A 15,511-nucleotide genomic window follows, 5' to 3' on the forward strand; every position below is an offset into this window, starting at 1 on the left:
CCATTTCGAGACTCCTCATCATGTCCGTGATCTCATCCGGGACTCCGAACAAACTTCGGTCATCAAATCACATAACTCATAATACAAATCATCATCGAACGTTAAGCGTGCGTTCCCTACGGGTTCGAGAATTATGTAGACATGACTGAGACACATCTCCGGTCAATAACCAATAGCGGAACCTAGATGCTCATATCGGCTCCTACATATTCTACGAAGATCTTTATCGGTTAAACCGCATAACAGTATACATTGTTCCCTTTGTCATCGGTATGTTACTTGCCCGAGATTCGATCGTCGGTATCCTCATACCTAGTTCAATCTCGTTACCGGCAAGTCTCTTTACTTGTTCCGTAATGCATTATCCCGTAACTAACTCATTAGTCACATTGCATGCAAGGCTTATAGTGATGTGCATTACCGAGAGGGCCCAGAGATACCTCTCCGATACACGTAGTGACAAATCCTAATCTTGATCTATGCCAACCCAACAAACAGCTTCGGAGACACCTGTAGAGCATCTTTATAATTACCCAGTTACGTTGTGACGTCTGATAGCACACAAGGTGTTCCTCTGGTATTCGGGAGTTGCATAATCTCATAGTCAGAGGAACATGTATAAGTCATGAAAAAAGCAATAGCAATAAAACTATACGATCATTATGCTAAGCTAACGGATGGGTCTTGTCCATCACATCATTCTCCTAATGATGTGATCCCGTTCATCAAATGACAACACATATCTATGGTCAGGAAACTTAACCATCTTTGATTAACGAGCTAGTCTAGTAGAGGCATACTAGGGACACTTTGTTTTGTCTATGTATTCACACATGTATCAAGTTTCCGGTTAATACAATTCTAGCATGAATAATAAACATTTATTATGATATAAGGAAATATAAATAACAACTTTATTATTGCCTCTAGGGCATATTTCCTTCAGTAAGGTGCTACCTATATGGCTATATCTAAAGCTGGAGCGCCGGCTACACCTCATTGAGCAGACCTGGCAAAGCACGAAGCCCGGATCGCCGTGGGGCTACCTCCGGACGCGGTGGATCTGGAGGAGGACTTGGAGGAGGAAGAGGGTGAGGTTGAGAAGGAGGAGGAGCCAGAGAAGGATGTGGGGGATGTTGGGGACGCGGATCTGCAAGCGGAGCGGCAGGCCATTCTCGATTCCCTTCGGTAGGAGTCGGAGGCGGAGGCGAGACGCCGTCGTCGGCGGGAGGTGGAGGCGGAGCACGCCGCGAAAGTCAGAGATGCTCACGTATATGGATGAGGGAGAGGAGGAGGAGCCGAAGCCCTCCTACGCGCCCGTCCACTCGGCGCCCGGCACCGACGTCGTGGAAATCTCCGAGGACGGCTTCTCGTAGCTATTGTGTCTAGTACATAGGTTTATTTTGCATGGTTTGTATTAAGGATGGTAATTTTACCCGTGGGTATGGTTACCCGCGGATACCGTACCCGCATGGGCAGGATATGGGCATAATTTTATACCCATGGGTAGTACCCATACCCTACCCATTAAGTCATGGGTAGCGTACGGGTATAGCCTTTTACCCATGGATATACCCATACCCTATCCATTTATACTAACATGTGAATTTTACCCGTGATTCACAAGTGTACCTATGTTAAAGTTGTGTAGTGAGCTTATGAACCTATGTTAAAGTTATCACCAATTGTCAACTGGAATTGAGATAATTGTCATGTACTCATCTAACTGTTATTGAGTTGAGATCAATTTTTTTTGTCAAATGTGCTATAGATGAATGTAAAATTGTGAATAACTTGTGTATTGTTTGATCTATCCGTCGGGTACCCAATGGGTATGGCTACCCGTCGAGTATGGGTACGGGTAAAGTTTCATATCCATGGATACGGGTATGGGTAGAATTATGTACCCATTGACTACACGGGTATGGGTATACTATTGCTCTACCTGCCCCATACCCTACCCATTGCCATCCTTAGTTTGTATGGATTTAGGGTATGAAATATGACAGACTCGGATGCATAACACAAAGTTTGAGGTGCGACCGGTCACTGTTCGCGGACACACTGAGACATCTACGCGAGTGTTTGAGGGGTTGGATTTGCTGTCCGCGGTTGTGTAGATGCTCTAAGAGGGTAAGTCGGGCTAGATTGGGAACGATTCGGAGAGATTTGAAATGGGCCTGGCGCCGATTCGCCCCACATATTGGGTGGGATTGAGAGATGCAGGCAAATCCAATTGTTTGGGTTGACTTTCTAGGTCCAACGCTGACTGGGTTGTCCGTCCGAACATTTGAAAAGGGTTTGAGGTGTCCAGCCGTAACGGACTTCTCACTGCATCAATGGACCACGAATCGTGCACCATCACCACCGGACTACAGCCGTTGAAAACGCCGAGAGGGGACTGCCCGACGTTGTCCCGGAGAAGTTGGCGGTGGTGCCGCCCGTCGTAGGTAGAGAGCCGGACGCAGGCCTTGACAGCCGGACACATGCATGCCACGAGAGCACATACATGCATGTCGAGCTACTAGTGTGTGTGTTGGTGGTGGACCGGTGGGAGGAAACGCGGGAGTGTCCGCAAATGTTACCTGTCCTCGCGTGAAAGCTGCGGGTGAGACCCTAGCCGTGCAAGAGAAAGTTTGGCTGGTAACCGACGGCGGCCACGAGGATAGGCAGTAGGCCAGTAGCCACCGGATCGAGATCGCTGGGGTGATGGGCAGACAGTGCGGCAACAAACAGGTCGTGGTCTAGCGGCACGAGCTCCCCCCCTCTCGATCGCCGTCCCGGCTATATATTCGACGGCTCGGCGGGCGCCCCCCACTTCGTCCTCCCGCTGCCCATCCCCCACCCGTGCCGCGTCCCTTGGCATCAATGGCGACGCCTCGTTAGGTGGCGCGTCGCTCTTCCTTAACTGCTCCCCCCTCACACACGCGCATCGTATTCAGACGGCTCTGCTTCGAGTTGGTGCGCTACTCCTCCTCCTCCACCCCTCCTTCCCTGCAGCTGCAGCTCCGCTCGTGACCCGTGACGGGAAGAGGGGAGATAAAATAATACTCCGCCAACCGCGGCGAGGCGTCGGCCGGGCTACACCTGTCGCCGCAGGAGCTGGAAGATCTCCGTCGTTTATATATCCACACCGGCCGGGGATGTGAGTTTCTTGACGGCTGACCGTGTTCTTCCTTGTCTTCTTGGTTCTTTATTCGCCGGCCATTGCTAGCTTAGCTTGTTCTGGTGTGCGCGCGGGCGCGGGGTACTGACGATGGCGTGTGCGTGATGCTGCTGCGCAGGAGTGAGCCGGGCAACGAGTTGGAGGAGCTGCTCTGGGATAACGGACCGGCGCTCCGGCGGACGGCATCGCCCTTCCCGCCCTTCTCCTGCAGCGCCGCCGGCACTATGAAGGCGCAGGAGCTCGCCAAGCACCCCGCGTCGGCGACGGCGATGGCGCACGGACACGACGACGACGCCGTGCCGTGGTTGCAACATTACCCCATCATCGGCGTGGACGACGACGGCAGCGGCGGCGACACGGCCCCGCTGCCCCAGGAGTACTTCTCCACCTTGTTTCCCGGGTTCTCCGACCTCCCCGCTGCGGTGGCGAGCAGAGATGCCGGAGCGCCATCAACGTCTCACGCAGCGGTCGTCGTGCCGCCGCTGCCGGAGCCACCTGCGCCCCCCAAGCAGCAGCAGCCGCCGCCTCGGACCACCGGCGAGGGCGTCATGAACTTCTCCTTCTTCTCGAGGCCCCTGCAGCGCTCGCTGCCGCAGGCCAGCGTGAGACCGTCTGCCGCGGGGAACAAGTCCGTCGAGTCGATGCTGCTGCAGACCAACAGGCTAAGAAGCACCCCTCTGTTCTCGGAGCAGAGGACGGCGTGGCTGCATCCGCCCAAGGAGTCACCCGCCACGGCGTCCGCATCCCGTCCTCCGGCACCGCCGGTGCCTGTCCGGCATGCTGCAGAACCGGCTGCGGCGTTACCCCAGAGACTGCAACCGGAAGCCAGGGCTGCGGCGTTACCACCGAGATTGCAACCGGAAGTGAGGGCTGTGGCGTTACCCCAGAGATTGCAATCGGAAGCGAGGGCTTCCGAGATGCCACCGCCGCCCGCAACAGCGACGACCTCGTCTGTCTGCTCCGACAACGGTGAGCGGAGCCAGCTGAAGAGGAGCAGCCACCAGACTCTGGAGTGGTCGGTCAGTCAGGACGACGAGGTGAGCACTGGACACACCACGAACGCAGTACTGTGCTTCTTGTTTCATGAAAATCTCAAACGCAATCTGCCTGCAGGATCTCGACGACGAGGCCGGCGGGCTGAGAAGGTCGGCGGCGAGGAGCACCAAGCGCGGCCGCACCGCCGAAGTGCACAACATGTCGGAGAGGGTAGGTCCTAGTAGCGATCCCGAATGCACAAAATAAATGTACACCGTACACCGAAGTGGCATTCTTCCGGTTGCTAAATTGGTATTCCTTCTTGGAAGATAGCTAAAATGTTGTATGAAATTGCTGTTGCAGAGGAGAAGGGACCGAATCAACGAGAAGATGCGCGCCCTGCAAGAACTCATCCCCAACTGCAACAAGGTACACGACACGTCAACCCTCGCAAGAAACCTCGAAAAATCTTTGACAAGAGCACAAAGTGACATCCAATGTTTTATGGTGATGAAGATCGACAAGGCGTCGATGCTGGAGGAGGCCATCGAGTACCTCAAGACCCTGCAGCTCCAGGTCCAGATGATGTCGACGATGGGGACGGCCGGGCTGTGCATGCCGCCGATGATGGCAATGCAGCACATGCAGATGCCGCCCATGGCGCACTTCCACCACCACCACCTCGGCGCCATGGGGTTCGGCATGGGCGCCTTCGACCCGCGCCTCGTCGCCGCCGCCGGCGCCGCGCAGTTCCCTTACCCGATGATGCCCGGCGCGCCCATGTTCGGCGCCCACGCGATGCCTCCCCCGCCACCGTTCCACCAGGCGGCGGTGGCGGGCGCTCACATGGCTGCCGGCCCGGTCACCAACGACGCCGCCACCGCAGCGCAGGCCGAGCACGAGCAGACACCGGGCGACCATCCGCAGGTCCCACGAGCAATGTAGCCTAGCTCCAACAGCGGCGGCGGTCGATCTGGCTCTGTAGCAGGCTAGCGGCGCACGCAGCAAGGCTCGGTAACTCCGAGCCGGGCTGCGGCAAAACGAAGCAGTAAAATCTTTGTGAGACTGTAAAATGGTTCACTGCTCCGGCATCTTCTCCGTGTCAGAGGATAGGCCGGGTACAGTGTCTGCTGGGGAGGATCAATGGATCAGGATCGCTTCTGCTTCCCGCTGCAGTACTCAATCCTGACATGTCTTACCGCCGTTTTTAAAGCTTCGTCCGCCGCTCATGATACTCATCATGCCGCGGGCAGGAGTCAATCTAAAGTATAGCGAGCACTGTTCGTGCACATGCATCATGGCACTGGTGGCAGCTTGAGCTGGCACGGGCTCGGGCAGTCCATTGCTTATCATCAGTTGCTTGTGGGAGCGTAGGAGCCTGCGTCGGGGCCAAAGATGCTTCGATCACATCGGCCGCGACGATGTTGCCCAACCGGGGAGCAGGAGCAAAGGGCGCAAAGGGTTTGGATCGAGCCAACTGAAAACATGAGAATAAGAAAAACATAAGATTGACATGGCATGCTCATCTCAATCAACTATAGGAGTATCCTATACAATTTTTTGGCTTGTTTGATTGCATCATAGAAGAAATAAGGGATTTTTTTAAAGAGGTTTTAGTGAATGTTAGAAATTCTATGAGAAATAGTACAAAGAAATCGTTAGGGAAAATTCTTGTGATATTTAATCTTATGAATCAAATAACCAATACAGAAAAAAATTCTGAAGGATTCTAATCCTTCAAAGTTCCTACGAAAATCTTTTGAATCAAAGGAGCCCTAAGGCTTTTGCTCCATTGGCGCACCTTCTATGGGCGTAGCGTACATGAAAGCCTCAAGAATTTTGAAGGGGCACGCAGGTCGGCGCCGTGATCTGAAAACTCGTAACTCGTTAGGTAGAAAACTCGTAACTCGTTAGGTAGAAATTGCATGAAGACATGGAAATTGAGAACTCTCTCAGTACCAGACAGTATACATGTTTATATTGTATTACTACTTTTGGGGCACGCATGTCGGTGCCGTGGTCTAGAAACTCGTGTCTCGTTAGGTAGAAATTTCCTGAAAACGTACGGAAATTGAGAACTCTCTCAATATCAGACAATATGCATGTTTATCTTGTATTATTACTTTCTTCAACCGTTCTTCTACGTTCATTTAATATACGTCTCATCTATGTTTTTTTTAAACAACGAGCCTTCTCGTCGATTTCCAATAAAAAAACGTCATCAAAGTTTCACAAAGTCTAGAACACAAAAGGAAAGCAAAAAAGCATACAGCCGACCATGGGTACAACCATGTATCATCGAGGGGAAGGCACACCTCCCCTTCCCTCCATAAGACCAACCCCCCCCCCCCCCCCCCCCAAAGACGCCACAAACGGCGAAGCGGCTCAAAAATAAGGAACCCTGGGAGGATGAGACAAACACAAGCATCGACATAACTTAGAGCAGTTTCGGCTACCCCATCATTACATTTTTTGCTCCGCACATTTGTATTGCTTATCAATCCAAAGAGTGGGACAAAAAGGAAACCAGTTGAAGAAGAACATGTTCACTCCATCTCCAGCCTATGCCAATTCTTCTACTAAGCGGATTCCATCCACGACTTCGAGCATAAATTTCCTCAAGCACCCTCTTGATCATTCCCACGCCCTCCTCAATTCTTCTTTCGTCCGGGGGCTTCTGCAAGATGCTCCATGCATTAAGATAATATCACAACCTATAAATCAAAGATGCATGATCATCTGGATTTTTTTAATCAAAGCATGCTCTATTTTCTAGTTTTCCAGGTGGTCCAGCACAAAGTCATCCCACCACACAACACAACTTTTCTCTGTTCTATGGGAAAGCTCTTAATCCAAGCCCTCACCAGATCATTTAGGTTGGCTGGTGTTCTTGGCAATGCAAAGGCACATGCCACAACTTGCCATATCACTCCTGCCAAAGCACAATCAAAGAATAAATGATTGATGCTCCCTTTGGCACCACAGAAATGCACTCTGTATCTCCTGCCCATGCCCTTCTCAAAAGATTATCCTTGGTCAGTATGCTATTCTTAAGCATTAACCATAGGAAGATCTTAATTTGTGAGGGATTTTAAGCTTCCATAAAGATATGTACCCCACCAATCTATCAGTTTTGAGTAAGATATAAAAATCTCTCACAAAAAAGTGTTTTTATTGTTTAAATGCCATCTCACTCTATCTTGATCTTCTCTTATTTCTACCTCTTACACCAGCTTCAACATTTCATCCCATTGAGCAAAAGTTTCATCATGAAGAACTCTTCTGTAAACAATGGAATCTATCCTAGCCATCCTCACCTCTTGAACAGTGATTTTCTTAGAAAAGTTCAAGTTATAGAACCTAGGGTATCTATCAGCTAGAGATTTCTCTCCTAGCCACCTATCTTCCCAAAACAGAGTCTTGGCTCCATTCCAATCACTCTTGTAGCTAGTGATTTGAAGATGTGATTCACACTCATCAATCCTTGCCAGAAGTGTGAGCCACCCTCTCTAGAGTTCGAGCCAGACAAGGGTTGTTCGGACAAATACTTTTTGGTGATGAGCTCTTGACTCTCCTCCTTAGTATTCTCTAGTTTCCACAACCATTTGTTCAGTAAACACTTGTTCACAATCTCAAGGTCTAGAACACACAGCCCTCCACAACTTTTGGGCATGCATATTGTTGGCCAGTTCGCTAAGTGATATTTTCTAGTATCACTTATTTCTTGCCAGACCATTCTAGCCCTCTTTGATTCTATGTCTTTTAAAAACCCTTTGGGAGCTTCCAAAAAAGAAAGCATATACAAGGGGATACTACTCAGATATGAGTTAACGAGAGTAATCCTATCACCAATTGATAACAAGTATCCTTTCCGTCCAGCCAACTTCTTGCTAGATTTTTTTCACCATTGGTCCCCGTTGAGCAAGATTTAGTCTCTTTGCATCCACATGCATCACTAGATATTTCATAGGCAATTTTTCTGCTTTGCATGTGAAAATATAACGGTAATTTGCTTCCCTTACTATTAGCTTCTCCCATACAAAAGAACTCACTCTTATGAAAAGTTATTTTCAGACTAGCCACCTGTTCAAAGATACATAGAATGAATTTGAGATTTCTTGCATTCAAGATCACCCTCAAAAAGGATGGTGTCATCTGCATATTGCAGAATGACTAAACCCCCTTCCACCAAATTAGGGACAAGTCCTTGAATTAATCCATTAGGTTGAGCCTTCTTCATCATCACGGCCAACCCATCCGCTATTATATTGAAGAGCATCAGGGACAAAGCATCAGGGACAAATGACCCCCTTTTCTGACCCCTATAAAAGTGGGGAAATAAGGTTGCACCTACCCATTTCTTTTATTGCCACTCTGCCTCTAACTATCTCCAAGCCTTGCATCATTTGATACAAGAAGCTCCACTTCACCTTATCATAGGCCTTCTCAAAATATATCTTCAACAAAACTCTAGACTTATTTGTACTCTAAATTCCATGCACGGTCTCATGCATGAGTAACGCCCCCTGCATTATGTATCTATCTTTCAGGAATGCAGTTTGAGTCTTAGCAATTAATCTATCAATCAATGGTCCCAACCTTATTGCTAAAACTTTTGTTAGTATTTTATAACTAACATTCAACAAAAGTATAGGTCTAAATTGTTGAATGTATTCAACATAGCAAAAATGGGGATGGAGGTGATTACTGAGTTGACATATGTCAGTTTCCAGCATAAGTTATCAGGCTAGCTACACTACATAATTCTTTATCAATTCTGGATATCATAAACATAAGGTCTTGGATAATGGGTTTGATGGTGCCCAAAGGAAGCCCAAAGCCAAGCTTTCAACAACGCAACCAAAATTTGTAGATAATCCAGTTACAATGTCATGATCAATTGATAGGACCATAGTGGATTTGGTGTAGTTTACAAATAAACCCGTGGACAGGCTAAACAACTGCAGTAGTGTTTTGGTACAAAATTACAAGTGTATCATCAACATATTGTATGATGGGATATTGTTGCCCAAAAGTTTGGTCCAGATCAGTAGGCAGACACACAATATTGTTTCTTATGTGATAACTATGTATTGTTACTCAAGTCTCTTCTTTTAAAGAGGAACTTGCGAATAAAATGAATAAATATAAAATTGCAGTAATTAATATTTAATAGGTTAATTTATGTAAAATATACCAAATCGGGCGCCCTTATGTCTCGCTTATAGCGAGATGTAGGGAACTCTGCCTCAAGGCGAGCGCTAGATAGGCCTGCACAACTCGCGGTAGGCCACAACCTCATTTTTTTTCTTTTTTTTTCGTTTTTGTTCTTATTTTTGTTTACTTCCAAATATTCTATAATATATTAGAAAGAACACTACATAAAAACATTTGAAAAACTTTTTGCCAAGTATTTAAAGATGTTAAATGTGTGTAGAGAAAATGTTTCTCATGTATACCTAAGAAATACGCTGTGTATGATTTTTTAATCTTGTATTTAAAATGTAAATCAAGCATTTGAAAAATATTAAATGTGTACAGAAAACATATTGACCATCTATTAAAAAATGTTAATCTTGCATTTATGAAAATGTTTATCATGTATTAGAATTTTTTAAATCTTGTATGAAAAATACTTAATCAAGTATTTGAAAAATATTAAAATGTGTATGAAAATGTAGATCATTTATTCAAAAAATGATAATATTGTGTTGGAAAATATTAATCAAGCATTGAAAAAAATGCTTAGAATGCGTGCAAAGAATATTGGCTGTGTACTCAAAAAATGTTAAACCTATATTTAAAAAATGTAAACGGCTCTTAGAAAAAAAAATCTTGACGTATATAAAAAAAGAAAAAATCCAATGAAAACCAAAAAAGAAACAAAAAGGTCAAAGAAAAACAAAAAATAAAAAAGGAAAACAGAAGAAACAAGTGCAAAGAAATGGAAAACAGTGAATATCGATAGAGAAACAAAGAAAAACAAAACAAAATCGCTAAAAACCAAGAAAGAAAGAAAAACAAAGTAAAAAAACAAAAAAGTAAAGTAATACCGAAGAAACCCATGAGAGAGACAAAGAGAAACCAGAAAAACGAATGAAAAAACAAAAACCACAGTATAACAATGAAACAACGAAGCCAAAAGAAAAGCAGAGAAGAAATAAGAAAACCAAACAATAACAACAGAAAATGAAAAAAAATCCAAGCGAACAAAGCAATAACCGAAAGAACGAGTAACACGTTATTAGGCAGGCTCATATTCGTACGCGCTGACAGGAAAGCTTAGTTGAAAGACGTTTGCTAGTGTCGCTATAAACAAGACATAAAGGCATGTACAATGGTTGATAAGACAGTCTTATTTTAAGCCTTTAATTTAATTTAGAGATGACCAAAAGTACTCATCTGTTCATTATGAACTTTATTGCAGAGTTGGGTCAGATTAATCAGCACCATGGACATTATACTCCTGCAAGAGATGTCGGGCCAAATCCTACAGTGAAGAAGTGGATCCTCCATTGTTGGGGAACGTAGTAATTTCAAAAAAAATCCTACGCACACACAGGATCATGGTGATGCATAGCAACGAGAGGGGAGAGTGTTGTCCACGTACCCTCGTAGACCGAAAGCGGAAGCGTTATGACAACGCGGTTGATGTAGTCGTACGTCTTCACGATCCGACCGATCCAAGTACCGAACGCACGGCACCTCCGAGTCCAGCACACGTTCAGCTCGATGACGTCCTACGAACTCCGATCCAGCAGGGCTTCGAGGGAGAGTTCCGTCAGAACGACGGCGTGATGACGGTGATGATGATGCTACCGACGCAGGGCTTCGCCTAAGCACCGCTACGATATGATCGAGGTGGATTATGGTGGAGGGGGGCACCGCACACGGCTAAGAGATCAAGAGATCAATTGTTGTGTCTAGAGGTGCCCCCCTGCCCCCGTATATAAAGGAGCAAGGGAGGAGGAGGCCAGCCCTAAGAGGGGCGCGCCAAGGGAGTAGGATTCCTACTCGTGGGAGTAGGTTTCCTCCTTTCCTAGTCCAAGTAGGAGAAGGGGGGAAGAGGAGAAGGAAGGAAGAGGGGGCTGCGCCCCAAACCCCTTGTCCAATTCGGACTGGGCTTGGGAGGGGCGCGCGCCACCTCCTGGCTGCTGCCTCTCCCTCCCACTAAGGCCCATTAAGGCCCAATACTTCTTTCCCGTATTCCCGTAACTCCCCGGTACTCCGAAAAATACCCGAATCACTCGGAACCTTTCCGATGTCCGAATATAGTCGTTCAATATATCGATCTTTACGTCTCGACCATTTCGAGACTCCTCGTCATGTCCCCGGTCTCATCCGGGACTCCGAACTACCTTCGGTACATCAAATCACATAAACTCATAATACCGATCGTCACCGAACTTTAAGCGTGCGGACCCTACGAGTTCGAGAACTATGTAGACATGACCGAGACATGTCTCCGGTCAATAACCAATAGCGGAACCTGGATGCTCATATTGGCTCCTACATATTCTACGAAGATCTTTATCGGTCAAACCGCATAACAATATACGTTGTTCCCTTTGTCATCGGTATGTTACTTGCCCGAGATTCGATCGTCGGTATCTCAATACCTAGTTCAATCTCGTTACCGGCAAGTCTCTTTACTCGTTCCGTAATACATCATCCCGCAACTAACTCATTAGTTACAATGCTTGCAAGGCTTATAGTGATGTGCATTATCGAGTGGGCCCAGAGATACCTCTCCGACAATTGGAGTGACAAATCCTAATCTCGAAATACGCCAACCCAACAAGTACCTTCGGAGACACCTGTAGAGCACCTTTATAATCACCCAGTTATGTTGTGACGTTTGGTAGCACACAAAGTGTTCCTCCGGTAAATGGGAGTTGCATAATCTCATAGTCATAGGAACATGTATAAGTCATGAAGAAAGCAACAGCAACATACTAAACGATCAAGTGCTAAGCTAACGGAATGGGTCAAGTCAATCACATCATTCTCCTAATGATGTGATGCCGTTAATCAAATGACAAGTCATGTCTATGGCTAGGAAACTTAACCATCTTTGATTCAATGAACTAGTCAAGTAGAGGCATACTAGTGACACTCTTTTTGTCTATGTATTCACACATGTATCATGTTTCCGGTTAATACAATTCTAGCATGAATAATAAACATTTATCATGAAATAAGGAAATAAATAATAACTTTATTATTGCCTCTAGGGCACATTTCCTTCAGTCTACCACTTGCACTAGAGTCAATAATCTAGTTCACATCGCCATGTGATTTAACACCAATAGTTCACATCACCATGTGATTAACACCCATAGTTCACATTGTCATGTGACCAACACGCAAAGGGTTTACTAGATTTAATAATCTAGTTCACATCGCTATGTGATTAACACCCAAAGAGTACTAAGGTGTGATCATGTTTTGCTTGTGAGATAAGTTTAGTCAACGGGTCTGCCAAAATTCAAATCCGTATGTATTTTGCAAATTTCTATGTCTACAATGCTCTTCACAGAGCTACTTTAGCTAATTGCTCCTACTTTTAATATGTATCCAGATTGAGACTTAGAGTCATCTGGATCGGTGTCAAAACTTGCATTGACGTAACCCTTTATGATGAACCTTTTGTCACCTCCATAATCGAGAAACATATCCTTATTCCACTAAGGATAATTTTGACCGCTGTCCAGCGATCTACTCCTAGATCACTATTGTACTTCCTTGCTAAACTTAGTGTAGGGTATACAATATATCTGGTACACAGCATGGCATACTTCGTAGAACCTATGGCTGAGGCATAGGGAATGACTTTCATTCTCTTTCTATCTTTTGTCGTGGTCGGGCTTTGAGTCTTACTCAATTTCACACCTTGTAACACAGGCAAGAACTCTTTCTTTGATTGTTCCATTTTGAACTATTTCAAAATCTTGTCAAGGTATGTACTCATTGAAAAAAAACTTATCAAGCGTTTTGATCTATCTCTATAGATCTTGATGCTCAATATGTAAGCAGCTTCACCGAGGTCTTTCTTTGAAAAACTCCTTTTCAAATACTCCTTTATGCTTTCCAGAAAGATTCTACATTATTTCCGATCAACAATATGTCTTTCACATATACTTATCAGAATTGTTGTAGTGCTCCCACTCACATTCTTGTAAATACAGGCTTCACCGCAAGTCTGTATAAAACTATATGCTTTGATCAACTCATCAAAGCGTATATTCCAACTCCGAGATGCTTGCACCAGTCCATAGATGGATCGCTGGAGTTTGCACATTTTGTTTGCACCTTTAGGATTGTCAAAACCTTCTGGTTGCATCATATACAACTCTTCTTTAATAAATCCATTAAGGATTGCAGTTTTGTTATTCATTTGCCAGATTTCATAAAATACGGCAATTGCTAACATGATTCAGACAGACTTTAAGCATCGATACGAGTGAGAAAATCTCATCGTAGTCAACACCTTGAACTTTGTCAAAAACCTTTTCCGACAAGTCTAGCTTTGTAGATAGTAACACTACTATCAGCGTCCGTCTTCCTCTTGAAGATCCATTTATTTTCTATGGCTTGCCGATCATCGGGCAAGTCAACCAAAGTCCACACTTTGTTCTCATACATGGATCCCATCTTAGATTTCATGGCCTCAAGCCATTTCGCGGAATCTGGGCTCATCATCGCTTCCTCATAGTTCGTAGGTTTGTCATGGTCAAGTAACATGACCTCCAGAACATGATTACCGTACCACTCTGGTGCGGATCTCACTCTGGTTGACCTACGAGGTTCGGTAGTAACTTGATCTGAAGTTACATGATCATCATCATTAGCTTCCTCACTAATTGGTGTAGGAGTCACAGGAACAGATTTCTGTGACGATGAACTCTTTCCAATAAGGGAGCAGGTACAGTTACCTTATCAAGTTCTACTTTCCTCTCACTCACTTCTTTCGAGAGAAACTCCTTCTCTAGAAAGGATCCATTCTTAGCAACAAATATCTTGCCTTCGGATTTGTGATAGAAGGTGTACCCAACTGTCTCCTTTGGGTATCCTATGAAGACACATTTCTCCGATTTGGGTTCAAGCTTATCAGGTTGAAGCTTTTTCACATAAGCATCACAGCCCCAAACTTTAAAAAACGACAACTTTGGTTTCTTACCAAACCACAGTTCATATTGTGTCGTCTCAACGGGTTTAGATGGTGCCCTGTTTAACGTGAATGCAGCTGTCTCTAATGCATAACCCTAGAACGATAGTGGTAAATCAGTAAGAGACATCTTAGATTGCAACATATCTAATAAAGTACGGGTACGATGTTCGGACACACCATTACGCTGTGCTGTTCCAGGTGGCGTGAGTTGAGAAACTATTCCGCATTGTTTCAAATGAAGACCAAACTCGTAACTCAAATATTCTCCTCCACGATCAGATCATAGAACTTTATTTTCTTGTTACTATGATTTTCCACTTCACTCTGAAATTATATGAACTTCTCAAATGTTTCAGACTTATGTTTCATCAAGTAGATATACCCATATCTGCTCAAATCATCTGTGAAGGTCAAAAAATAACGATACCCACCGCGAGCCTCAATATTCATCGGACCACATACATCAGTATGTATGATTTCCAACAAATCTGTTGCTCGCTCCATTGTTCCAGAGAACGGCGTTTTAGTCATCTTGCCCAAGAGGCATGGTTCGCAAGCATCAAATGATTCATAATCAAGTGATTCCAAAATCCCATCAGCATGGAGTTTTTCATGCGTTTTACACCAATATGACCTAAACGGCAGTGCCACAAATAAGTTGCACTATCATTATCAACTCTGCATCTTTTGGCTTCAATATTATGAATATGTGTATCACTATGATCGAGATCCAACGAACCATTTTCATTGGGTGTATAACCATAGAAGGTTTTATTCATGTAAACAGAACAACAATTATTCTCTAACTTAAATGAATAACCGTATTGCAATAAACATGATCAAATCATATTCATGCTCAACGCAAACACCAAATAACATTTATTTAGGTTCAACACTAATCCCGAAAGTATAGGGAGTGTGCGATGATGATCATATCAATCTTGAAACCACTTCCAACACACATCGTCACTTCACCCTTAACTAGTCTCCGTTTATTTTGCAACTCCCGTTTCGAGTTACTACTCTTAGCAACTGAACCAGTATCAAATACCGACGGGTTGCTATAAACACTAGTAAAGTACACATCAATAACATGTATATCAAATATACTTTTGTTCACTTTGCCATCCTTCTTATCCGCCAAATGCTTGGGGCAGTTCCGTTTCTAGTGACCAGTCCCTTTGCAGTAGAAGCACTCA

General features: G+C 45.1%; 1 protein-coding gene across 2 annotated transcripts; it reads left to right on the forward strand.

Annotated features, from left to right (window-relative positions):
- The first annotated feature begins 2,685 nt into the window (after window positions 1–2,685).
- LOC123180361 (transcription factor APG) lies at window positions 2,686–5,308 on the forward strand. Of its 2 annotated transcripts, XM_044592409.1 has the most exons (5): window positions 2,686–3,145; window positions 3,285–4,203; window positions 4,280–4,372; window positions 4,505–4,570; window positions 4,658–5,308. In XM_044592409.1, coding segments are annotated over exons 1-5 (1,509 nt in total). In that variant the 5' UTR covers window positions 2,686–3,143; the 3' UTR covers window positions 5,087–5,308. The 2 variants fall into 2 exon arrangements, with proteins under 2 accessions (XP_044448344.1, XP_044448343.1); XM_044592408.1 differs by lacking the exon at window positions 2,686–3,145 and having other exon boundaries at window positions 3,271–4,203.
- Window positions 5,309–15,511: the final 10,203 nt, after the last annotated feature.

This window comes from Triticum aestivum, chromosome 1D (assembly GCF_018294505.1).
Source record: "Triticum aestivum cultivar Chinese Spring chromosome 1D, IWGSC CS RefSeq v2.1, whole genome shotgun sequence".
In the NCBI taxonomy this organism is placed as follows: domain Eukaryota; kingdom Viridiplantae; phylum Streptophyta; class Magnoliopsida; order Poales; family Poaceae; genus Triticum; species Triticum aestivum.